Raw genomic sequence first — 26,323 nt, forward strand, 5'->3', positions numbered from 1 at the left:
ACTATGAGCCTTCACTTTGCTTTCTGTTAGTGATCTCATGAATAAATAAACCCTCCCTGCCCAGCACTGATACCTCTGATATACTCTGATTTAGCACATACTCTGATTAATTCGCTCTTAAACCTCAGATTTGCTGAAATCAAGAGTCCAGGTAGAGATTAAGAAATTATCTCAAAACAATAGGATTGGAGGTCAGTGAAACAAAAACCAAAATAAAGCAAAAAGAAACGTGGTACTGGAAGATAGGCAAATGATGGCCCATTAGCGGGGGAGATATGGAAAGGAGTACTCTACTCCCAGCTGGTGTGATGATTAATTCATTGTTTAATTAGATATTTGTAGGTGCCCCTTCGTGGAAATGCAAACCTGTGTCAAATGCAAACCTGGGCAAAACTGCAGAGTAGCAAAGACAGCCTACTTTGAGGCTGTGGCACATCTCTCTGTCTCTTCAGCAAGCTTCTTCCTTGTTTCTGAGTCTACATCCTGGATGGGGAGGCCATCTTCTTCCTGCTTTCTTCTTCATAGATATTTCAATGCTCTGAACTGTGCCCTATGTCACTGTCTCCTGGCCTTCATTGTATAGAAGCTGATTTCTTGGATAATGTAAATCATTCTATTGGGTTAATAAAGGCAATACCGACCAGTGGATGATTTAGTGGGTAATAGCACTTGTCACCAAGCCTAAGCACCCAGGTTCCATCCCTAGGATCCATCTGGTGGAAGGAGAGAGCCAACTCCTAGAAGTCATCCTCTGATGTCCACATTGTAATGAGTGTTGATAACACTGATGATGTAGCTCCATTGGTGGAGTCCTTGCTTGGCATTCATCAAGCCTTAGGCTGAGTCCCTAGTACTGTATAAAAGGGTATCGTGGAACAAGCCTATAATAGCAGTCTTTGGTAGGAGTGTCAAGAACCCAAGTCATCACCAACTTCCCAGCATGTTGGAGACTAGCATAAGCTACAAAGACCTTGTCTTTAAAACAATAAAAAAAAAGTTGACGACTGGGGAACCATTTCCTAAATATAACTCATGGGTATTATGTTGGTTTACTGAAGATAATTTTGACCACAAGTCACAAATCTTAAGTCAAAACATGTGACTCTGGTCTTAAATGGAAGTCTTAGGGCTTTTGGCGGAGTTTTTGAGACAACAGACCTGTGAGTCTATTCCATTCATCTGAACCACTACCAGCTAGGCTACTTGATACAGGCCTTGATGTACATTTGAACCAGTTTTCTGTTCATGTAGTGTGTCTGTGTAGTGTGTTGGGACTAATGAGTCCTGGCCTTCAGCTGCTCTTCCCTACTAGAGCCTTCTAATTGAAGTGACTAAAAGCTGTGCTTTGCCTAGAGGATCAGAGAATGGGATTTTCCACCTGTTGGTCATTGACAGCAGGGTATTTAAGCCTCCAAGGTGCTATTAAAGAAGGCTTTTGGTACCAGTGATTGAAGGCCTGTGTGTCGGTCTGTCTCTGCGTAAGTATTCTCAACCTCCAGCCCCTTTCCCGAAACTCGCGAACTGGGATCTAGCGCATAGAGCGCAGACGGGGCCGCGGTGTGCGGCATATGTGTGTCTAGCATATATACTAAAACATGCATTCCGTGAGGTTGAGTAAGAGTGGAACTGAGCAGGATGATACAGATGGGCTTTCTCTCCCTGTCCCAGAGCAGGCTTACTCTCCGAGAAACAATCATTTTCTTATGCCATTTAACCCAGTGCTAGGATTGCAGATATGTTAGCTGTCAGATAAGACACACCTATTAATTACAAATCCCAGAGAGAACAGATAGATAAAGAGGTGTGTAATTCCAGAGGTGAGATTAGGCTTGGCTTCATGGAAGGAGTGGCATTTGTTCAGGGGAGAAAAATTAGAAGACAGGGTGTTATTATATTGGCCTCAAAACTTTTTTTCTTTTCTTTTCTTTCTTTCTTCTTTCTTTTTTTTTTTTTGAGTCAGGGTCTCACTAAGTAGCTCTTTCTGTTCTTGGATTCACTATGTAGAGCAAGGTAGCCTCAAACTCAGAGATCCGCTTTCTTCTACGACCCAAGTGCTGGGACTAAAGGTGTAAGCCCTCAGGCTGGGTTGGCCTCCAACATTTTAGTCAACGGGTCTTCCTGGAGATATTGGTGCACATTACAGAGGCATCGTCTAATATTTGATATGTGACTATGACACATATTGGAGACCTGGTTGGAGACGATGAAGGAAGAGGATAGTGAAACATAGACACAAGTAGGTGGGGCTCCCCATGACCGTGAAAAATTCTGCAGCTAAACGTAGGTGTCTGGAAGAGAAAAGCAGATCTCCTAACGTGCAACCCTGAACAGGCCCCAGATCCTGCTCCGCAGCTGGTAGCGATTCTCCACTTACAAGCTAAAGAATTCTTTTACTTAATTTTGAAAACAAAAAAAATCTGTTCCCCTAGCTTCTCTCTTCCCTCCCCTTCTTATTCCCACTCCTTTTCTCTCTGCCTCTCAAACCAGGCCTGGTTTGTACTGTATTAACAGGACAGGAAGAGAGGAGAGCCATTCATGAGAAAAATGTCATGGGCAGAGGTTGTTGAAACTTGGTCACCAGGATGAGAAGGGATACGTAAGAAAAAGGAATGTTATTATCAGAAGTAATGAACTAGGGGTGAGGACCAGTAGGTAAGATGAGTTTGGTTTTGGACATATCAGAGTTTTGAAGAAATGGTAGAATTTCTTGATAAAGTTGGGTATCATGTTATTGAAAACATTGTTAAGAGCCAAGAGCACACACCCTCTCCAGGGTATTTTGTAGTTAGTCAAAGGCCTACTGAAATTTAGATCTGTCAGCTCCAAATCTAACGATCCAACCTACGTATTTAACGACAAATACAAGTTTTTTTTTTTTGAGATCAGCATCGTTATAGCATTCACAAATAAATAATGACCTATACATTTTTAAAAGACTGTGTGTGTGTGTGTTTTGTGGGAAGTGAGTTCTCTCCTTCCACCATGTCGGTCCCAGGAATCCAATTCAGATTGTCAGGCTTGGTAGCAAACACCTTTATTTACTGAGCTCTTTCTCTGCCTGACCTGAATAATTCTTAAAATGGGAATACACTTTAATTTTGACATCATCCTGCCTTAAATTTACTTGGTACCATTTACTGTTTGGAATGTAAAATCAACCCGGGACATCCTACTTTAGAGACTAGGATATTTTTTAAAATTTAATAAACATTTTTATTAATTCTTTGAGAATTTTATACAAGGTATTTTGATCATATTTACCCCTAACTCTTTTCAGATCATTCCCTAACCTCTCACCTCCCCAACTTCGTTTTTTTTTCTATTTTTAAAGATGTATTCATTTATTTATGTAGTTTATGCATATGGGTATTTTATCTGTATGTACATTTGAACACCAGAAAAAGGCATCGAATCACATGGGACTACAGTTACAGATGGTTGTGAGTCACTGCTGGGAATTTAACTCAGGACCTCTGGAAGAGCAACAATTGCTCTTAACTGCTGAGCCATTCCTTCACCCCCCCTGTTTTTTAATTGAGTTACCCACCAAGACTAATTTTTCTGCTGATATGCTCATTGGTATGTGGCGATCCAGTGGTGTGTGGTTGACTTGCCAGGAACCACAGATTTAAAGAAAATTGACCATCTTTCCTCCAGAAGCCATCAGATATCTATAGTTCCTCAGTTAATGGTGGGGCTCATGAAACCCTCCTATTCCATACTGGGGCGCTGACTGGCTTGTTCTTGAATCAGTCTTATGCAGACAACTACAGCTGATGAACTTTGTCTTATAACTTGAGGATGTTATTATTGTGTTTATTTTATTTAGGTCAATTGAAATAGATTTTTTTCATACAGTTTATTCTGATGATGGTTTCTCCTCTCTCATTTCCCCCCAGACAGACAGACAGACAGACAGACACAACACACATAGAGAAAACCCATAACAACACAAATTGGAAACCATAATATATATGCAGAAGACCAGTAAGATAAATAAAATGCCCAGACAAAATTTTATGAGACAAAAATGAAGACTAGGATTTAAGTACTGGTTTTACTATATTTTATTTCCCTAAGGTCTTTCATTCATAACATTAAAAGTGGAATGACATCTTAGGGGCTTTCTTAATTAGTAATTTGATTGTTCATAATGAAATGAGTGGAGATAGTAGTGGGGCCAAACATTGTGCCAACAGTGTCTATTGTGTATATATATATTCATTTATTTATTGAGACAGGACTTCTTGATAGCTTATTTGGAGCCTGTCCTGGAACTCACTCTATAGTGACCAGGCTGGCCTCGAACTCACAGAGCTTCACCTGCCTCTGCCTTCCAAGTGTTGGGGTTAAAGGTGTACGTGACCAATACCTGGCTTTCTACTGTATTTTAATATGGTCTCGAGGAGAAACCAAACCAATGGGCATACATCTCAGTACAGGACATATCATAGAACACAAAGAGTCAGCAATTTGGGACTCACAACTTCCAAGTTCCTCATGTCTAGTAGCTCATTTCTCTCCCAATTCTCTACTGAGAATGGAATTTACAAAGGTGAATAAGTCTGTTCCCTGTCTTCAAGGAGCTAACCCATAGGCTAATGAGGATTAACTGAAGGTCAAATTGGCTGAGGACAGAGTGCTGGGAACACAGTAAGGGAGAAGAGAGTTGATATTAGGGAAAAGTCTGAGCAGACAGACGGAGAAGCAGGGACTCCTGCTCAAAACGAGCTGGCTCAGCAATTAGGAGACCTGCTGCTCTTCCAGAGGATCTGGATTCCATTCCAAGTACCACATGGCAGTTTACAACTGTCGGTACTTCAGTTCCGGAAGATCTAACACCTTGGGGTTTTTTTTGTTTGTTTGTTTGTTTTTGTTTTTATTGTTGTTGTTTTATTCTTTGGCTTTTTTGGGTGAATGCTATCCAGCTCCCAAATAAATATACGGAGTCTTATTCTTATGAATGCCCAGCCTTAGCTTGGCTTATTTCTAGGTCAGTTTCTCTTAAATTTCCCATCTACTTTTTGCTTCTGGTCTTTTACCTTTCTCTACTTCTGTATCTTTTTTTTCCTTCTTATTCCATTGCTTGCTGTGTAGCTGGGTGGCTGGCCCCTGGTGTCCAATCTCCTTCTCCTTTTCTTGCTCCTTTATTTCCTCTTTGCAGATTTCTCCTATTTATTCTCTCTGCCTGCCAGCCCCACCTATCCTTTCTCCTGCCTAGCTATTGGCTTTTCAGCTCTTTACTTGATCAATGAGGTGTTTTAGACAGGCTAAGTAACACAGCTTCACAGAGTTAAACAAATGCACCGTAAAAGAATGCAACGCATCTTCACATCATTAAACAAATGTTCTGCAGCATAAACAAATGAAAATAAATAAACAAAATGAAAGAAATAAAAAAAGATATGCAGTGAGTGAGTTGGGGTGTAGCTCAGTTTTTAGAATGTTTGTTTAGTCCTGGGATTGATCACCAGCATTGCATAAACTAGCCAGTGTGGTGCACTCTATCTTTGGTAGCATAGTAAGTTGGAGGCCAGCCTTGAATATGTGAGGTTCTGCTAGAAACACAGATGCACAATAAGCAAGGATACTGAAGACTAGCCCTCTTTAAGAACCTATGGTGGGAAGCAAGGCTAGGCTGAAGGTTGGAGCAGCTGGCGAGGGTCTGCTTATCACAAGTTAAGAAGTGCGTTTGCATTCAAGAAGCAACGCAATGAAGTAGTGGGTCTCATTCTAAAAGAGGAGCGAATGCAACTGTGGGACTCCATTAGTGGGACACCATCCCAATGGGACTTGAAGATTCCAGGCAGGAGGAAGTTTGGAAACTGGAAAGAGATTTGTAGGCATGGGAAGGAAGCAGATGATCCGCATTTTTGTGGGATAGGTTTGAGGAGACTGGGAAGCAAAAGATGTGTGTGTGGAGATCAAGGAGGATAGAGAAGCCAGGGTGATGGTAGCCTAGATAATTAGGAAAACGCTGGTAATTACTGATGTCATTCAGCAGGTAGATGACGGCTAAGGCCCTAAGGCTGAAGACAAAACACACATTGGTCACATTGAGAATCTAGTCAGTGCTGATCAGGACGTTTCTTCTCTGCTGGCTATCATGCATGCTATGCAGGCTGTTGATGGTGGGGGAAGTCATTAACAGTCTTACCCAGCTATGAACCCTACAATAATGACCCACATGATATGAATGCTATGTGTGAGATCAAGATCACGTGCTTTCACAATTAACTTCTGAATGGATTTCAGGTCTGCTCCATGGGAGGAAACCTATGCTGGGGTATCAACCACGCAGAAGAGGCATTGACACACCAGAAGTGTTGACCAAAGAGAACAGAACACACTAGAGGTAGGAGAAAAAAAGGAGACAGTATTGTAGGGTGTGGGGGAGAAGACACTAGGAAAGGGCTCATGGATGACAGGCACTCCTCAGTCTCAGGAAGGGCTGGACAGTGTTTGACAGACCCAACCATTTCCTTTATGTCCTTTCCACAGATGGGGAAAATGACTCCTGGACAAAAGCATTGGGATGATTCAAGGTCATATGCTAGTCTGTTCTAGATCCATGCTTTTAAACCTCAAACTAGTACTCAATGTACGCCTCACGACGTCTTTTTATCATTTTTCCCTTTTAAAAGGATTCATTAAAAAAAAATCAGTCCTCAAGGATCCAGAACATTTGAAGTTTTAACAAGTAGACTAAGCTGTACTTCAGAACGCTTTCTTTCCCCCCTCTTTCTCCCTCCCTTAAGTCTTCTAAGCCTTGGGTTTGAGAAGGCCCCCCAGGCCAAACATAAGACTGTCCCACCAGCGCGCTCTCGAAGTAGCCGCTGGAGGCCCCGCCCCCAGAGCGCGCGCCGCCGTGACACGTCCGCGCGCTCCCGCCTCTCCGCGCGCGCCTCCCTGTTGCCCGGTGCGCGCGCAGCGGCGCTCGCTCCCGCCGGGGCAGGGCGGCCGCGGAGCAGCGAGAGAGCCCTGTGGCCGTGACCGCGGGCGGGCCCGTGATCCGGAGCCGGCCGTACGGGGCCGGAGCCCGCGGCTGGGGGAGGCGCGCGGAGAGAGCCGGGCGCGAGGCCGCCGCCAGGGTCGGGGCCGCGCTGAGGAGGCTGAGGAGGCGCTGAGGAGACTGACGAGGCACTGAGGAGTCGCTGAGGAGACGCTGAGGAGGCTGACGAGGCGCTGAGGAGACTGAGGAGGCGCTGAGGAGACTGACGAAGCTGAGGAGGCTGAGGAGAAAATCCCCGCGCGCCTGCCCGCCGCCGCCGCCGCCCGGCCTCCCGCGCCCGCCCGCCCGCCGCCGCCTCCTCGGTGCGGTTCCTCCAGGTTCGAGCGGCGGCCGCTGAGGAGCCCTCCGCCGGCGAACAAAGAGGAGGCCGGCAGGGCGGGGGCGTCTGCGGCGAGCATGGCGGACCGCAGCCTGGAAGGCATGGCTCTGCCGTTGGAGGTGAGGGCCCGGCTGGCCGAGCTGGAGCTGGAGCTGTCGGAAGGTAACAACAGCCCCCCCTCAGCCCCGCGCCCCGGCCGGGTCCGGACACCTCTTCTCTGCCGCGCGCTCGGGGCCCCGTGGGTCGGGCCGCGCTGTCACCCCGGGGAGGACGCGCGCGCGAGGACTGGGGGGCGGCGGGGCCCTGGCCCTGAGAGGTGGCCCCGGGGCGGGTGCATGGGTGTGCGTGTGCTTGTGTGCGCGCGTGCTTGCTTGCGTGTGAATGTGTGTGTGTATGTGTGAGTGTGTGTGTGTGTAGGTCTGTGTGTGTGTGCGCGCGCGTGTGCTTGCCGCGGCCCCCGCCCTCCAGGCTCAGCTGGCGCGGTGCAGCGGCGATGCCCCCTGCGCGCTGCGGCTGGGCCCGGGGCGCCGGGCTAGGAAGCAGGCTTAGAGCAACCTTTGGGGCCACTGGGGAATGGCCTTGGTGGGATGTGCGCTCTGCACTAATGGAAAGGCGGGAGAGGCGCCGCGTCCTTGGTGCAGCTGCACCAGCAGCAGGAGCAGCAGGAGCAGCAGCAGCAGCAGCAGCAGCAGCAGCAGCAGCAGCGCGCTGCCACCACGCTCCATGCTTGGGGACGGCCTCCGAATGGCCTGATTTTAATGCGAAACTTGTCAGTGGACTTCGGGATTGGCTCCCTCCGAGGCTGCAGGCACACGGTCCTGTCAGCGGGAGGAAGATAGTAGTACTATTGTTCGGGCGTGTTGTGTGATGTGCAGGTTGAGTTAGAGCCGTAAAACCTCCCCCCTCAGGCCAGGTTGGGTGCCTCATTCCCGCCGTGTCGGAAAGAGGTACTGAGAATTTGCGACTGCCCTGTTGCGTGATTTCACGGAGTGTTTTATACGGTTTCGTCTTTGCTTTTCATGGTGGACATCATGTGCTTAACGGTCATACGTTTCAGCTCGGGTTCTGTGGGTTTCCCCCCCCTCCCACTAAAGTTCCAAAATGTGTTTAATAATAGGTATTTAGCAGTCATCCCACTGATTCAGAGAAGGCTACAATATAATGGTGTGGAGATAGGCTGTCTCCTCTTGAATTAGTACTTGGAGTAGTTTAGCATGGTGAACTTTTTTTTTTCTTTCTTGTAACGGTTTGTGAGGGCCAGCAGCCAGAACGTAAATTCATCCGTGCCAATTTTCATCATCGGGGAGGAGCTGATGTTGACTTTGTGTTTTCCCTTTTAACACTTTCAGGGTGGAGAAGGAAATAAACGTGGTGGCTGCGGTGTTGCTTGTGTTATCAAATCCTCATAGACTGAACATTTTCTTCTATTTCAAATTTGAGATTCTGTAAGGTGTTTTGGGGGCCGGTCGTGGGAAACTCCAATGGAAGGAAAAAGATAACGTGTCCCAGACTCTATGCTCCCTTGTCTCTGTTCTGACCACCTAGAGATGATGGTGAGACCATCACTCTTTCCTGAGAGAGTCCACAGGCAGAAAATCCAGGGCTGGATTCAACATTGAACCGGGCAGTTGAAGTGTGCATTATGTACAGACAGTTTAACCCTATAAAGTAGCTATGAAGAAACATACTTGAGTTTTGTCAACGTTCAGATAGACTCTCTTCCTCAGTTTACCAGCTCTAGTTTATCTTCTGCACCTGTTGTATTTACAGCATTTTCTTCCATCACGCTCTGACTCAGAAGCAAGCACTTCTGCTGTGCCTACATTGTGTTAATGTGATGGGTCTGTACCCATACTTGAAAAGTGAGAAGCCATCTCAGCTCACCAGCGTTGAGCCCTTTCTGCAGGATCCCTCTCTCCCTGCCTACCAGGAAGTCGATTCATATTTACTCTCTCTGGAAACACATATCCTGCCCGTTCATTGTTGAGAGTATCTGTGTTTTTTTTTGTTTTTTTGTTTTGTTTTGTTTTGTTTTTGGTGACAGCAGTCATCTGTTATCGTCATTCACTCTGGAAGAGTGAATGTTAACTTCTGGTTGTTCAGAGAAGTATAGGAAACCACTTTAGATGAGATGTAATTAGCCTAACTCCCGGTGAGCACCTTGTGTCTGGATAGAACTTAAAGGATTTAATGAGTTTCTTGGTGAATGGTTGTGTGCAGAGGAGTGTGTATGTATATTTTCATTTTCTGTATAAGCTATGTTAAGACCTGACCAAAACTTTTAAGAATTTAAAAAAATCAAAGCCTGTGTGAGTTTGTTCAGCCTCTGCCATTCTCTGCTCACACCACTCACCCCATCTATTAGCTGTTTCATCTATTAGCTGTTTGGTCTTTGACTTTATTGTGAAGTGTGGCTTTGGAGTTGTGATTTACAAAAGGTTGTTTGAAATTCCATGTCTTGTAACCAAAAGGAGTGTTCACCTGGAAGAGATGAATCAACTTGTTTCTAGTATTGCTATTTTGGGTCTGTACCATCTACTGGGTGCTGTGTGTATATATATATATATATATATATATATATATATATATATATGTGTGTGTGTGTGTGTGTGTGTGTGTGTGTGTGTGTGTGTATGCTGTTTTTATTTGATTTGATTATTATTTGTTTGTAAGAGTTATGGATTGACGTTTTGGTTGCATTTATTTATTTTTTTAACCTTCCTGCTGTGTTGTGTCTTCCCTTTTCCTGGTCTGGCAGTGCCCAGTGCTTCCTTCTTTGAAAGCAGCTAGGCTTTGCTAAATGTTGTAGAACCTTTTCAGAAAAACCCAAGAGGTTTTTGTAGGAGGTGTAGTGTGCAGCCTCTCGTATTGATTCAGATATTCTTGGACCTACATGTGTGGAGACATTCACTTGTGTGGGGCTAGGGATCCTGGATCCTGCTGAGACACCTGACTTTGAATATGAGCTGGGGAAGAAGTCATGTCAGAGCTAACACCTGTAGTAATCTTGGTGGGGCTTTTTTCACACTCATAATTCTTAGATAATTTTTTTTCCTTACAAAAATAACAAACCAAAACCAAAAAAACCAAATCCCTTTCTTCTTGCCTTTTGGTAATCACACATTTTTTTTTCCTCTTTGGCTTTAAAGCACCAAGACATATTTTTATTAATATGTGATTAAACATTATTTGACATAAGGAAAAAAGTTTATACAGTACCACCAAGCGAATTAGAGGAGGAAACAGAAAAATCATTACTTGACAGCCTTTTGGCTAAGATCAAGTGTAAAAAAATTACCCAATTTAGTTGTTGAGTGATATGTTAGTAGGTTTCTTTGTTAATCGGTCACTTGTTTCCTGGGCTATACCTGTACTTCATTGGGCTTAGAAGAGCTATAAAAGAAGGGCCTTCCTACTCTTTCATTTTAGATTGTTTTGATACAGTGTCTCATGTAGTCCAGGCTGGACTTGAATTCCCTGTGTAACCAAGGAGGACTTGGAATTTCTGCTCTTTCTGTTTCTACCTCCCTAGTACTGAGATTACATGCATGTACCACGATGCTCGGTTTATGTGGTGTTGGAGATGGAACCTGTGGCTTCAAACTTGTTAAGTAAGTGCCCTACCAACTGACCCATGTCCCCATGTTTTGTTTGTTTTATAATAAGATGATATCTCATTGTGTTGCTCTGACTAGTTGCTCTTACATGGTTTTTATCCATTCTCCTGCCTCAGTGTCTCTTCCTAGTAGCTAGGACTGTAGTTATGCACTATTATTCCAGGTTAGAGTTGACTTCTTCAAGAAAACTGCCTTCAGATGTAGCCTATAAAGGTATCTAGCTTTTATAGAAGGGAAGTCTTGATATATATAAACACACACACACACACACACACACACTGTGCTTAAACTTTGTTGCTTTTAAATTGTTAACATGTCACATCCCTAATATAACTTTCTGTAATGGGAGTTGCATAGTTTATGCTCTGCTTTTTGTCTCTAGACTTTTTTTTAAATGTTTTTTTTTAAATTTATTGATTTTTATTGAGCTCTACTTTTTTTCTCTGATCCCCTCCCTGCCTCTCCCCTTCCCTTCAACCCTCTTCCAAGGTCCCCATGTTCCCAATTTACTCAGGAGATCTTGTCTTTTTCTACTTCCCATGTAGATTAAATCCATGTATATCTCTCTTAGAGTTCTCATTACTGTCTAGGTTCTCTGGGATTGTGATTTGTAGGCTGGTTTTCTTTACTTTATGTTTAAAGACCACTTATGAGTGAGTACATGTGATAATTGTCTTTCTGGGTCTGGGTTACCTCACTCAAAATGATGTTTTCTAGCTCAAGATGTCATTATTTTTCTTCTGCTGTGTAGTACTCCATTGTGTAAATGTACCACATTTTCCTTATCCATTATTTGGTTGAGGGGCATTTAGGTTGTTTCCAGGTTCTGGCTATGACAAACAATGCTGCTATGAACATAGCTGAGCACATGTCCTTGTGGTACGATTAAGCATCCTTTGGATATAGACCCAAAAGTGGTATTACTGAGTCTTGAGGAAGGTTGATTCCTAATCACCACACTGACATCCAAAGGAGCTGTACCAACTTGCTGTCCCACCAACAATGCAGGACTGTGTTCCCTTCACCCCACAACCTCTCCAGCATCAGTTGTTATGCTCTGTTTTATTAACACACCAGATTACTTCAACTATTACTTATGCTCCAAAATAGAGTCCTATTCAGCATTTCAGTACATGAAAGTGCTCTAGGAAATTGGTAAAAAGCCTGCTTGAATGTCAGGTCTTTCTGTATTGGTCAAGGAATCAATACTATTTTGTTCTTAATCTACTCAAGTAGGCCCCATGCAACTTGCCTACTGCTGTCACCAAAGAGTGGGCTCTGAAAGCAGTGGCTATCTAAAGCTTTGGGAGTGGCATTTTCCTATTGGAATAACATGACAGACATTTTATTCTAGAACCAAATTCTGTCCCCTACCCTTCTCCCCAGTTCCTGAGCTTTGCTTGTGTGTCCTATTGCTACAGAACAAGGAAGATACATTTCTGTACAGCTTCTGTGCTATGACCACTTTTGGGAGTCTGCAAGGGAGAGACATCTGTCATCTCTAATGCTATTCAAACTTTGTGAACCTTTTCATTGGAAATAAGCAAAGCAAAATAAAACAAAAACAGTTTCTGTTGGAAAACAAGTGTGTAGAAGCATGTTTTCTTCCAGAATCATCTCTGTCTCTTTGCTTGTTCACCTGTACACACATGAATATGATACATAAAAGCAGAAGGAGGACTGTTTGCAGGGAGAGAAATGATACCAATGAGGGGGATACAATGGGCATAGTAGGCATGGTATAATGGGTGAAAATGTCATAAAACCTACTATATTGTATACTTGAATAAAAAACAAATGTTGGTGATAGCATTGTTTTTAGTGTAGGGTTTTAAGTGGGTGGGCTTGACTTTTAACAGTTCTTCACAGTTGGGTTTGAATGTTCTTAATGAATAATTCTAGTTGTCAGATTTAGCTAGGGAGGTTAACACACACGCATGTACACACACACACACACACACAAACACACACACATACACCTGTAAGATTGTTTCTAGTAAGATACTTGCAGTGCCATGGTCATACTCCTTAGATCTGACTTTACAAGGTGAAAGCTTAACAGTGTGTCTATTTTGCTTCAAGTGGGACCCACTAGTTTTATATTCCTCTTATGGTTTGGAGCCTTAGATGCTGTTGAATGTTATGAGTCACTTTTTGCCTTCCTCCTCACAGCCTCTTCCAAATGGGTTGTCTCTTTATTTAGAACTGATTTTTTTTTAATAAAGCAGTGATTTATGGGATGAGTTGTAGCATTCTTCTGAATGGCAAAGAATGTGTTGAATAATCTTAATTTTGATGTCACATATATCAACTGACTCACCTGTTCAAATCCTACTTATATTATAAGATCATTTCTAGTTCTTTTGTGGAAAAAAAAGCACATTGAAAAGCAAACTCCTGGTTGCATGGTTGCAGTTACTGACTTACTTTTGCACATTAATATTTTTTCTTGGAAGGAGGACATTTCCTTCCTTCCTTTCTTTTTTCCTTCCTTTTTTCTTCTTCTTCCTCCTCCCCCTTCTTTTTTGTAAGGTAGATGATATCTTTTGTTTGTTTCTTTTTTTTCCTGTTCCCTTTTCCCTTTATGTGTTCTACTTTTAAGATATCTGAATTTAATTTTCCTCCTTTTGTGATTTTTGTGTGTGTGTGTCATACAAAGGTTACCCCCTGTTGTCAGTGCTCTGCTATTTTTTGCTGTGGGTCAAAATCTTGTCACATCTCAAAAGAAGTAATTGCATCCATTTGTTCTTGATGATGATAAATAGCTCTCTTAAAGAGGAGACTCTAATTGGGAATCCCAGCTGGTGGGGGGTGGTGGTGGTGGCACAGCTAGAAGCCAGCATGCCAGAGGAATGACTAAAGTCATCTTCGCACACATATCCTGTATATCCTTTCCTTTTCTTCAGCATCTTGTCGGGAAAGGAAGTAGGGAAATGCTGTGATGAGTTCTAAAACTGATTTGAAATTATTAGTCTTTTTTGGTGTGTGTATGTATGTGAGGGTCACAGTTTTGTTTCATTTTTGTTGGATATCTTGGGTATTAACATGAGCTCTCTGTGTGGTGTGAACTATGAATTGAGATAGTTCTTTACGGAAGGGCTTTGGATAATAGATGTAAAATCAGAAGAAAGGAAAGAAGGATGAGAAGGATGGAGGGAAGCTATTTTGCTAAGCATGGAGGGAGTCTATGATTGATGTGGACTGAGTAGCCTTTTTTTTTCCTTCAGGGTTGAAGACTTTAAATAATTTCTTGACTATTAGCTTGGGAAATGGTTCCTGTGAAAATCTTTTCTTTTGAAAAGATTGGAGACTATGAGTCTGACCTAAATCAATTCTAAGAGTGCCAGAGAGGGAGATTCCTTACATATGCTTTCCATGGATCTTTGTTTTTTAAAAGACTGAATTCTCGGGTTAGTCTGTTACATATTTGTGGACTTACTTATTTGAGGCATAATAGAACACTAAAATTGTAAAACAGAAACTTTCTGTGTAAACTTAACACTTTTCCTCATGGAAGTAGATGTACAATTGTTCAAATTTCAACCTTATACTACTTTGTTGTTTGATTTTTAGTCACTGGGCTGATATTTTAGTTTAGCTGATTCTTCCTTATTGGTGTTTGGTGGAGTCTTAGCTTTTTGCCGCTTTCCTTTTTCTATAATGTAAATGTAGGTTTTGATTGATCATTTCACAAGATTTAAAGCTAATCCCAAAGGAAGGAGTTGTATCTAGTTTTATGATTGTCAGTTTGGGAGGATTGTGGCAACCTAGCCTCTTTCCTGAAAAAAAAAAAAGTGTCAAACCATAATGAACATGTAGCTAATTTTGCTTTTGGGAGCTTTGTGATTCCCTTTGGGTTGGCTAGTGATACAGAATCAGAGCTGAAAGTCATCAGTAGGCCCTGTTCTTTTTGGTGTTCTGAGCATATTCTGGGATGAATATGAAGGAAACAGGACCCTTTGTCCTCTAGGACAGTGTCTTCAGGTTTTGCTAAACACTCGTATATTGAGTATGGGGTGGCTCAGAGACAGTTGAATATTCAGAGCTGCTTTAGTCATACCAGTCTCAGGTTGAACCTTCATATGGTTTGACTTCTCATCAGGATACTTATTTCTGTATAAAGAGTAGCCATCCCACTTGGTGTGCAGTTTGTAAAACAGAACTGTGGAGACATGGGAGACACACCCAGCCCAGCCTTTCCTCGGTTGGTCTATTTAAATCATTCATTCCTTTCAGCCTGTCTTCACTCTCAGGTCATGGTGGATCTGTTCTGGGCTTATCCTTGCCTTCTGAAGGAACCATGTTTGTTGACTGTCACTCCAAGGAAAAATGGGAACATTTATTTTGAATACTTCTTTTATACAGTTTAGTTTCTTGCCAAACTAAATTCTGCTTCCCTATAGAGATAAAAGTAGAAGGCTTTCCTCAATCTTTTTAAGAAATGAAACTGGAAAAGTAATGGGGTTGCTAAATTTTATTGAGAGACTCAGTTTTGAAATTACAGATATACTAACAAAGTGTAACTTATATTAAGTCTTGCATTAAAAAAAATGTCAAAGACCTGATGTTGCACACCTGTAGTTCTAGCTACTCAGGAGACTGAGAGTTTGGGACCATCTTGGGTAACATTTCAGAATAGTAACAATAACAATAGTGGTAATAATTATAACCATAATAATGTCAAGATGCCAAGTACATCTGAGAGTGGTTGTAAAACTGATATTCTCAGAGAAGAGGAACAAGTAGAATCTTTCAGTTGGCCAAATGCTACAGAAGTCTTGGTTCACCTAAGAACCATTTGTATGAAAAGATAGGGTTGTGGAGATTTAAAGCACCAAGATCCTTTTAACTTTTGGTGAGCTTTTGATTTCTTTGGTTTGTTTTTTTTTTCTTTTGGGGGGACAACTTTTCAAGACAGGGGTTCTCTATGTAGCCCTGGCTGTCCTGGAACTCTGTAGACCAGGCTGACCCTGAACTCAGATCTGCTCACCTCTGCCTCCTGAGTGCTGGGATTAAAGTTTGATTTCCTATGTGGAGGGGTTTGTGCTAGGACCGTCAGAGTTTTCAGGATTGAACCTCTGTATCTGGCTGTTGGGAAACCTCTTCCTTGGCTTTGTTGAGTGCCAGGCTGCTAGTCTCTTTCAGACTCAGTTTCTTTTGCTGAGTGATGGTGTTAGGGAAACCAACCTTTAGGACTGAAATGAAAAGCTGGAAAGCTGGGCGTGGTAGTGCACACCCCTCATTCCAGTACTCCGGAGTCAAAGAGGTCGTGATCAACCTGGGCTACATAAATAGCCCCTTCCCCTAATTCAGAGAGAGAGAGAGAGAGAGAGAGAGAGAGAGAGAGAGAGAGAGAGAGAGAGAGAGAATGGGATCAGATGGTCTCACTCTTACCTTGTACTATTCACTTGTATTTCTTACCCCTCACGATGTCATTAGCTTGGGCAGAGTTCTTCAAACCTCTTATTCCCGAAAAATAAAAAAAAATGTTTTTCTTGAGATAGTCTCAGGTTGAAATTGAATTTACCATGTATCTGAGGATCCTCTTGTCTTCACTTCCCAGAGTGCTGGGATTACTAGAATGTGTCCCAACACTGTTCTTGATTAATAAAGTGCTGAGGATTGGATTTAGGGCTTTGGGCCTGCTAGGCAAGCACTACCAAATAAGCCATATGCCCAGCCACTTAACAAAACAAAACAAAAACAAAGAAAAAGGAGTTGTTTGTATGTGTGCCTACTTGAATACCTACTGCTTAGGTGTTTGAAGTATATTCATGTGCAGATGGAGGCCATCTTGGATTCCTTGGAACTGGAATTACAGGCAGTTGTGAACTGCCTGATGTGGGTAACTGGGAATAGTACCGCAGTTCTTCAAGAGCAATAAACACCCTTAACCACTGAGCCAACTCTCTTGACCTAGCCTTTTTTTTTTTTTAAAATAGCACTTTATCTAGGTGGTTTGAAGTAACAGTGATGTTGAAATAGTATTTTAAACTTATTATTATTATTTTAATTTTTGACAGGGTTTTCTGTAGTCCAGGCTGGACTGGAACTGCTGACCATGCCTGGTTTTTAGGAAATCTTTCTTGACAGATCTTTCTTGTGTGCTTACATCACACTGGGGCAGCTATCATGTTGCCTCAGTGTAGCTTTATTATTATCAATTTTTCAAAAAGACAATAAGTCTCTTTTTCAGTGACCTCTTTTAGTTAGTACTCATTTAAGAAAACTTTGTGGTGAAAATTTGGGACTGATGTCCTGGTAGAATGTGAGAAGGCTGTCTGTATTAGTTCTAATGTACATCTGGGGCCTGCCTTTGCATTTGCACCAGAGGCAATCCCAAAGCCTTTTGAATGTCTGTGGCACCTTCCCTTCCTCTCCCTGCTCATGGAGAGTAGATTTCTGTTTTGCCTGTCAGGCCGCGGTGGTGCATGCTTTTAATCCCAACACTTGGGAGTCAGAGGCAGGCAGATTTCTGTGAGTTGGAGGTCAGCCTGGTCTACAAAGTGAGTTCTAGGATAGCCAGGGCTACACAGAGAGAAACCCTATCTCAGAACAAAACAATTCTGTTTTGCCTTTGGAAGTTCATCCTCCCAAACTAGTGGTGTTCACCTATTAGCATGGAGGAGACAGAGGCAGAGCTGGCATCCCCCTAGTCAGCTCTTTGCTGGGTACTGGAGATGCATGGGCAGTCTAGTTACCTGGAAACCACATGGGTAGGTGGCATGTGGAGCTTTCAGTCACTTGGTTGAGACCTGGCAGCTCCGAAGATTGCAGCCTGGAGCCTTATTCTCTTCTAATGTTGATCTGCTGTGGTACAGACAGGATCTTGTTGTAATCTCGGTCTTCATGTGCTGAATACCTGTGCTTGGTCATGGAGATCTGTATTTTGCAGCCTTTGGGCTTTGATCACTGTTTAGATTTTTTTCTGCATACTTATTTTTCTTACCCACTCTCTCTGATAAGCTTTTTCTTTTAAAATAAAAACCCTGAGATAGACTTTGAAGTCTACCCCCCTCCCAGTGAATTTAATGGTGTTGCAGAAATCATGGTTTCAATTATGTATAACTACCTATTTAAAAAGAAACAAAGTAATGAGGTGGAATTGCCATTTCAGGGTACTTTATTCTGGATTCTTAAGTGAATGTTATCAGTCTCTGAAAACATGTTCTGGTCTTATTTTCCTTAGAGGACGTAATGGTTGCTTCAAAGCTGTTGAGATTTAGTAATACACAGTAATCTTTAAGGACTTATGTAAGCAAGGGGGCAATTTCATTGAAGGCAAGCCTTTGAAATACACATAGTGGTATCAGTGCTGCAGGGTTGAAATTTCATTACTAGTTACTTTTTATACCAGTGATTACAATTTCCGTGCTGTGTTATATAGGGACTTTCTAGGAAAAAAAAAAGACTTGATTTTCACTTTTTTGTCTATTAACTCAGATGACCATAGTCTTATTTGCAAATGTCTGGGCTCCCACCCATGAATCCCAACATTGATATGGGCCCAATCAGAAACAGTGCTTTGGGTTATTTTGCTGTTGCTGATTATAATTTTTCCCATATAGTTACCTTCAGTTAATGATGAAAAAAAAAGCAGAATCTTCTTTTCTTTGACTTGTTGTAAACAATGATATTTTATTTTGATTTTTGATTTTAAATAATCAAAGACCTTGCTAGTATTTTAGATTTTCTTAAACCTCTTATTATTAAGAAGAGAAAGAGGCTAGTGAGTTCCTGTACTCTTCCAGTAATAGTTTGAATGTCTTTAACTTCTCTTTTTGTGTCTCCTTTTCAATTTCTCTCCCAGTAATCCTCTTTAGTTCTGGTCCTGGATATGCCCCCTGGCCCATGTGTGCATGTGTGCATGTGTGTGCGTGTGTGTGTGTGTATGTGTGTGTGTATCTATGTTGGACAGAGGTTGACATCAGCTGTCTTACTCTTCATTATATTTATTGAGGCAAGGTCTCAGTATAGAGAATGAGATAGAGAACTTCAAATGGTTGGAGCACATGCTAGGATCTGTGGTTTCCTGAAAGCTTTTCAATGAAAGAGTACACTGTGAAACTTCAAAGCAGCTTACCTACAATTAATGTCAAAGTTGGGTATCTAGCTTTTGCCTGTCAGTTGGCCTAGGAAAGCTCAATGGTCATCCTGGGTAATTGGTGGAGGGCCAAACCCTTTCATGTATTCCAGTCAAGTAACAAGTCCATGAGGAGAACTCAGTTTCTCATTCTACTTGGCTATGATGGGTAGAGGCAGATGCTGTGTTTTTTTGTTTTGTTTTTTTTTTTTTTTTTTTTTTTTTTTTTTGGTAGCTCTCAGCCTCTAGAACCTTACTTAAAATCTAATTCATGACTAGGGATGTAGCTTGGTTGGTAGAGTTCTTGCCTAGCATGCATGAAGCTACGAGTTAGATTCCTAGCACCACATAAACCAGATATAGTGGTATGTGCCTGTATTTCCAGCACTTGGAAAGTGGAGGCAGGAGGATCAGAAGCTCAAGATCAGTATGAGATACATAGGATCCTGTCTCAATATATAAAGCTGTATACAATGTTTGTGATCTTAAGGATGGATAAAGTGTGTCTGATGTGATGTGTAGTTCTTTCCATTTTCTCTATGCTTGGAAATTTTGCATGTTTTTTTATAGAAGACAGATATAGAAAAATGTAATTCCTTGGGATTAACTCTTCTCTTAGTTTAAGAATCAGAAGGCTGGATATGACAGAGGTTCATTAGATCTTGTTTTTCTTTTTCTTTTTTGTTAAGAAAATGCTTCTCATTCTTGGTTATGTTGTTGGGGAAAAAATTCTAAATGAGGTTCCAAGAATCACCACTTCCCCACAGGAAAAGAATGACCTCCACTGAAGCTTCCTTTATCCCAGCCAGAATGATTATGCCATTTTAAAGCAGCTACCAATCACTTACGATGCAATCGATGTTTAGCTCTTTCATATTGAGTGCTTTGATTTCATGTTAAGTGCCTATTCAGTTTAATAGTGATCTTCAGTACTTGCAGGGTTTGGACCACAGTTAACAGACATGGGAGCATAGCTTCCTACCTTGAACTACAGTACAAGTAGGAGCAGATGGTATATAATTGAAATTTTGGTAGATTGTTTTGTTTTTGTTTTTAGTAATTTCTGGGCAAAAGAGATCTTGCATCAGGCTCCTGAGTAGCTGGGACTACAGGTAGATGCTTCTTGCTACTTTGCTTGGTAGCTGTAACTTCTAAATGAAATGTTATTAATTCCTAGTATGAGTTCTTATCTCTGTCCATATGGCATAGTTCTATCTTTGTCATAATTTACTGATTGTTTACTATATGCAGAACACCAAATTAACTGTCTTGCATATACTATTTTACTTTTTTTACACTTAAAATTCAAATGTCATGCCTATTTTATGAAGAGGAAAATGTGTTCCGAGAGCTGATGTTAGTTTAAAGTCATGTGACTGAGCTTCAGATTAGACTCTGGGGAGTTTGGCCTCAGCTGTTGCTTAAGTGTTCCTGTTACCTCATGTTTGGATTCAGCTTTACCTTTTCCCTGTTTGAAGTAGGGCAAACACATCTAAAGGAGGAAAGAGAATTACCTTTTATTTTGTTGCTACCCTGGGAATGAAACCAGAACTATGAGCATTCTAGGCAAACACTTTACCATTGAGCTACATCCCAGCCCAAGGTAACCACTGTTTTAAAAGATAAATTTCATAGTATATGTGGTAGTTTTGGTTTTTATACATTTACTTTCCTATACCCTAAATGGTTTACTTTTCTATACTGGGAGAATAATTAACTTAATTACCAGCTATCTCTTGTACAAAATTCTATGAAGGATATTTTAGGAAAATGCAGTCTCAAAAAGGTATTGTACTTCCAAAGCTATAATTTGCTGAATAAAATTGTCAGGATTATTGCTTTTTAGTTATCCTGTTTTTATTTTTAGTTCTTGAGAGGAAGCTACTTACAGATTATGTATAATTGTGAAAATAACCAAATGTTTAGAGAATCTTGCTAGATTATTATATTTACATATAACATATATCTTTGTTTTCCTTAAATGAAAATTATTTAAAATTTTGTTTTTGATTAGTTAATTTTGCATGTGCTTATGATGTGTGTGTGTGTGTGAGTGAATGCCATGATGTGTGTAGTGATTATAGAACAACTTTTGAGAGTTAATTCATTCTATCCATCTTGTTTTTTTAAGATTACATCTTGTTTATTTATTAATTTTGGTGTGTGTGTATGCACGTGTGCTATGTATGGCTTGCATGTGAAGGTCAGAGAACAACTTGCGGGAGTCAGTTCTCTTTTTCCATCATGTAGGTTCTGTGGATTACTCAAGTCATCAGGTAAAGTGTCTTTACCTGCTGAGCTAACTTGCAGCACTCCTTCAAAACTGTTGAAGGCAGAGTGTGTCTATTGTTTCTGTTTAGCATTTTCCAAGTTAGCTAGTCCGTAAGCTGTTAGTGAGTTTCTTGTTATCAGTTCTCATTTTGCTGGGATTATAGATGCATGCCATCCCATGTGGTTTTTTACTTGGTTCTGAGGGATTGAACTTAACCACTGAGCTATCTCCCATATACATAAATGGAAATTGTTAATCTGAAAAAACATTAACAGAAAGGATCATGTCTAATGTAGCTAAGATTACCTACAGACTGAGGGTAGATGTTTAATAAAGGCATTTCCCCCTTTTCTCATCCAGAAACATGTCCCAACATTAATAGAGATGAATATGCCACTATCAGGAACCCTTTAAGATTGTCCCAGCTATGTTAAATAAATAAATGTCAAAACAAGATCATTTTTAAATACTTGTATACATCAGAGTTTTCTTGTAGAAAGTAGTGTAAATGCATGTTTCCTACATATTGGAAAGAACATGGCACGTTTAAATATAAAACATAAAATATTGTGTCTTCAAATAATTTTTGCAAATTTAAGAATCCGCATGTTCTCAAAGCTATAAAGCCATTTACTTTTGTTTTAGATGGTGCCATGGTTATCAGAATCCAACCAAACAAGATATTGTTTAAGTGTTTAAAATCTAAAGTGTCCCTTGTCTGCATAATAACTCAGTCTTAAAGATACAATTTGGTCTTGGGGGTACTGCACTCCAAAATAAGTGTGGATTGTCAAGGTGATTCTAATTATTTATTATTTGCTGTGGAGACCATAATAAAGGCAGTTGATTCTGCAGATCAACTAAACACTAAGATGTGATATCAATTTGCATGTTGGATGACTCTTTTTTTTTTTTTTTTTTAAAAAAGCAAATACTGTGAGAACTCAACTTATACTCTTCTCTGTTTTAGATTTAAATTTCAGCAGTTTCCTACAGGAGATATTTGCTTAAAGGATAATTGTGTTGGTGATAAAATGGTCTCTGGGGATTTGCATTAGTGGATTTGTGTTGGTGTACTAAAGAGTTCCACATAGCCCAGAATGAAGTATAACTAAGATAAATATACTTGGAGATAAACTCACTGAAAGAGTAGTAATGCACAGTCCTCTCCATGCACTGTGAACTAGAACCGAATCCAGCAGCCAAGCAACAGGTGCACCCTTTTTGTCTACATTTTTAGTACATGAGACCACACCCAGAGTGGATTGGTATCTTAAAGGTTATTGGCTGAAGGAGTTCCCACAACACCTCTCCCTTTTGTCTAAATAAGAGAACTCTAAGCCTAATACAAAACAATATACAGTAAGAACAAATATCAATTATTTTCCAGGTAAAATAAGAGGCAAAAATATACATAAAAATTAGAATTACAACCAGCATGAACAACATCAAACAAGAAACATATGCTAAATATTTCAATAGTTATCTAATCCTAAGAAGTCTAAGTCTTATATTAAAAATGGCTTGGCTAAGTCATGAGAGGAAAGTATCTATGACTATCTAGTCTTGAACCCCATCAAAGACCTGAGAAGGGAAATAATATTACTTGAGTAAACAGGAAGTACAGTTAGGCAACTTCTAAAAGGTTCGAGAAATGACAGAGACAACCAGGTACCTGGGTAATCACCCAAAGTCTCATTTGTAATGTTGGGGCAACCAACTTTGGCTAAGGCCTAGAGTAACTGACAGATCATTTTCAGAGGCAGAAAAATTTGAAAAATCATCTTACCCTGTCTTGGTAAGGCTTGGCAGTCTTTTTGCTTGCATCCTGCTTGTCCAGTCTGGATACTGTGCGTTTTGTCAGGGCAAGGCAAGGGCAGTTCTTTGCCCAAAGGCCAGTTTTGCCAAGAAGAAAGTAATCTCCAAGTGGAGTGTCTTTGGTGCCCAACATGCTCTTGATAATAGATCCATGCTGTCAGGAGCAATCATGTCTCACATCAATAGAATCCTAGGTTATTTAGATGCCATAGTCTACAGTTCTTTGAAGTGGCTGAAGATATTATATCCTTCTGGGGTCTTTGATGGAATTGAAGACAGATAGTTATAGTTTTCCTTAGTTATGATAAGAGGTAAGTTAGATATGAAACTTTAGATCACAAAGAAATATTGTAACTGTAATTCTTGCTTGATACCTATTTTGTTATATGTAATTTTATTATGTTAAAGTTAAAACCTTTTTTATTTAGACAGAAAAGGGAAGATGATGTGGGATATCCTTCTGTATATGTGTTGATTATTGGTTAATGAATCAAGCTGTTTTAGCCTATGGCAGGACAGAATATAGCCAGTCTGTAAGAGATATATAGAGAGACTAGGCAGAGTCAACGAGATGCCATGTAGCTGCTGAAGGAGAAAGACACAGGTGCTGCTACCTTACTGGCCTTGTGCCGATACATAGATGAATAGAAATGGGTTAACTCAAGATGTAAGAGTTAGTTAAAAAGAAGCCTGAGATAATAGGCTAAACAGTGTTGTAAGTAATATAGTTTTTGTATGATTATCGGGTCTGAGCAGTTGGGAAACAAACGAGCAGTCTCTGCCTACAGATTTGCTATATTATTTGTTGTTTATTATTTATTAAATACCAAACATGGTAGTCTTTTAAATAGCTGAACATACTCTTGCATGTTGATGTATACTTGAATGGAAGTGTGTGTGTGTGTGTGTGTGTGTGTGTGTGTGTTTGCATGCACTCACACGTTTATATCTAATTTGTGACCAAATCCATTTCAGAGATTGCCTCTGCCATTTGAGATCTCTTGAAATATTTCTTTGCTTTAAGCATCCATTTCTTTTGCAGTTTTTACAGTGAAACTGAATATTAGCCATTATGAGAGTGGTAGGTGACAGCCTGGTTTACAATCTAGAAGGAGCTAAAAAGTAGTATGTGGGAAGTTCAGTACAGATCTAAAAACAGTTGAGTAGGACTGACTGCAAGTAAGTGTGCCTAATGGATTGCCTTGGCAATGAGTGCTATTGAGTTTAGAGGAGTGAGCAGAGATGTCTTGAAAACCAATTGGCCAGGTGCTAGGGAGTTGAGGACTGTTAGGGGATAGGATGCTAGGAGACTAGGTACTAGGGGTGCTGAGAGCCAGGTGCTGGGAGCTTGGAGGGTGTACTAAAGGGGTCAAGTGCTGGGCAGCTGAGAGGAGAGGCACTAGGGAGCTAGCAGTGTTGGAGGAGCAGATGCTAAGTGCTGCTGGGGCTGTTAGGTATTGAGGAGCTAGCAGGGATGGGGTACAGACACTGGGGAATTTTGGGGTCTGTAGAGTATCTAAACCAACTTAGGCTGATGCTTACCAGGGTTGGTTTCCCTTCCTTCCTTCCTTCCTTCCTTCCTTCCTTCCTTCCTTCCTTCCTTCCTTCCTTCCTTCCTTCCTTCCTTCCTTCCTTCCTTCCTTTCTTTTTCAGCATCCCCCTAGTTTTCACCCAGGCAGGTAGTGGAAGAGGTTTAAGGTTGCAAGGTACCACCAGATCTACTAAAAGATGCCATTGGTCCTGCATGTGTTCCTTCTTTCTTTTCAAAAGATATTGCATGATTTGGGGTATCATTTTGTTTTTATATGCATGTTTATCTTGCCTGTCTACTCTTTAGCCTCTACCTACCCCTGCTTCAGCACCTAACCTCCCCAGTACAGTGTCCACCAGCACAGGGTTGCAGTGTGAGAGTTGTGTAACTTTCAACATTGATTTTAGGCAGAAAATTCAGCTCTTTGAATAATGGAGTTGAACTTTGAGAGATTCAGTAGCAACACCTACTAGTTAGTCTCTTTATACCCGGTCCAGCTGGCTGCCCTAGTGCAGACCCTACTTCTTTATAAGTGATATGAACTTTGCATGGAGTAAATCATTAATGGAAACTCAGATGACCCCATGCTTCAGTACTTTAAGTGTGCATGTTTTGTATGTGCATGCATTATGTATATTATACAAGTTTGTGTTGTGCTGTGACTGTGTTCTGTAGAACATAATATGTGAGTTATATATTTATATCATGTGTTATATTGCATGTAGACTGGTATTTTTTGTGTTGTATGAGTTGTGTGTTACATATGAGTTGTGGGTGTTAGGTTTTACATAAGTGTGTCTGGATATGCTGTGTGTCTGTGAGAAAGAAAAGTGAGTCCATTATATAAACTAAAACTAAAATTCTCCCAAGAGTCATGCCTTCTAGATCTTTCTGAGCCAGTGAGTGAGTCCTGATTAGTCAGAAGGCCGCAAGGTTCTTCATCAATTTTCCACCTCAGGAGGTTTTATATAGCTAGATTGCTAGGTCCTAAATTCTTTTGTTTATTTTGAGACAAGGTCACTTGTCACCCAAGCTAGCATCAAACTTCTCTGTAGCTGAGAATGACATTTGAACTTCTGATCTTTACTGCTTCTGCTTCCAGAGTACTGAAATAACAGTAGTACACCAACACATCTGGCTCTTCAGTATTAAATTCTGAGTTCAGCATGGGTTTTGTCTTTGTGTTATCCACACACACAATGGAGCATTGGGTGTGCTTCCTCTTTATGTGTGTGTGTATTTTCAGAGTTATTTAACACAATTTTAAATTATCCATATATGTGTTTATCTGGGTATGGGTATGTTTATGTGAGTGCAGGCGCTCAAAGAGGCCAGAAGAGGGTGTTATGTCCCCTGGATCTGAATTTACAGGAGGTTATAAGCCATCTGACGTGGGTGTTGGGAACTGAATTTGGTCCTCTGCAAAAGCTTTATGCAATGTTACTGGTGAGGCATCTCTCCAGCCCATTTGTTTGTTTGATTTTTTTTTTTTTTGAGACAAGTCATGTAGCACAGGCTTGTCTCAATCTCGACATAGCTGAAATTGGTCTTGAACTGATTCTCTTTGTATACCACCATGCCTAGTATTCCTCAGCTATTTTTAAAGACCTTTCTTTCTTCTCTGTCCTCTGATCCCAGATCTTACTTCGGATTTACCGGGAAGTACAGTGA

At 41.1% G+C, this 26,323-nt stretch overlaps 1 protein-coding gene across 4 annotated transcripts in view; it reads left to right on the forward strand.

Moving 5' to 3' along the window:
* Window positions 1–7,014: 7,014 nt before the first annotated feature.
* Dip2c (DIP2 acetate--CoA ligase C (putative)) overlaps window positions 7,015–26,323 on the forward strand; it is a 378,666-nt gene continuing 359,357 nt past the window's right edge. Inside the window, exon 1 of one of the 4 annotated variants that reach the window (XM_085699206.2) lies at window positions 7,015–7,493. In XM_085699206.2, the coding sequence (XP_085555332.2) occupies window positions 7,409–7,493 (85 nt within the window). In that variant the 5' untranslated portion in view covers window positions 7,015–7,408. The remainder of the gene's footprint in view (window positions 7,494–26,323) is intronic. The other 3 variants (XM_085699207.2, XM_085699208.2, XM_085699209.2) reach the window with 3 other exon arrangements.

This window comes from Myodes glareolus, chromosome 14, assembly GCF_982192425.1.
Source record: "Myodes glareolus chromosome 14, mMyoGla1.1, whole genome shotgun sequence".
Classification (NCBI taxonomy): domain Eukaryota; kingdom Metazoa; phylum Chordata; class Mammalia; order Rodentia; family Cricetidae; genus Myodes; species Myodes glareolus.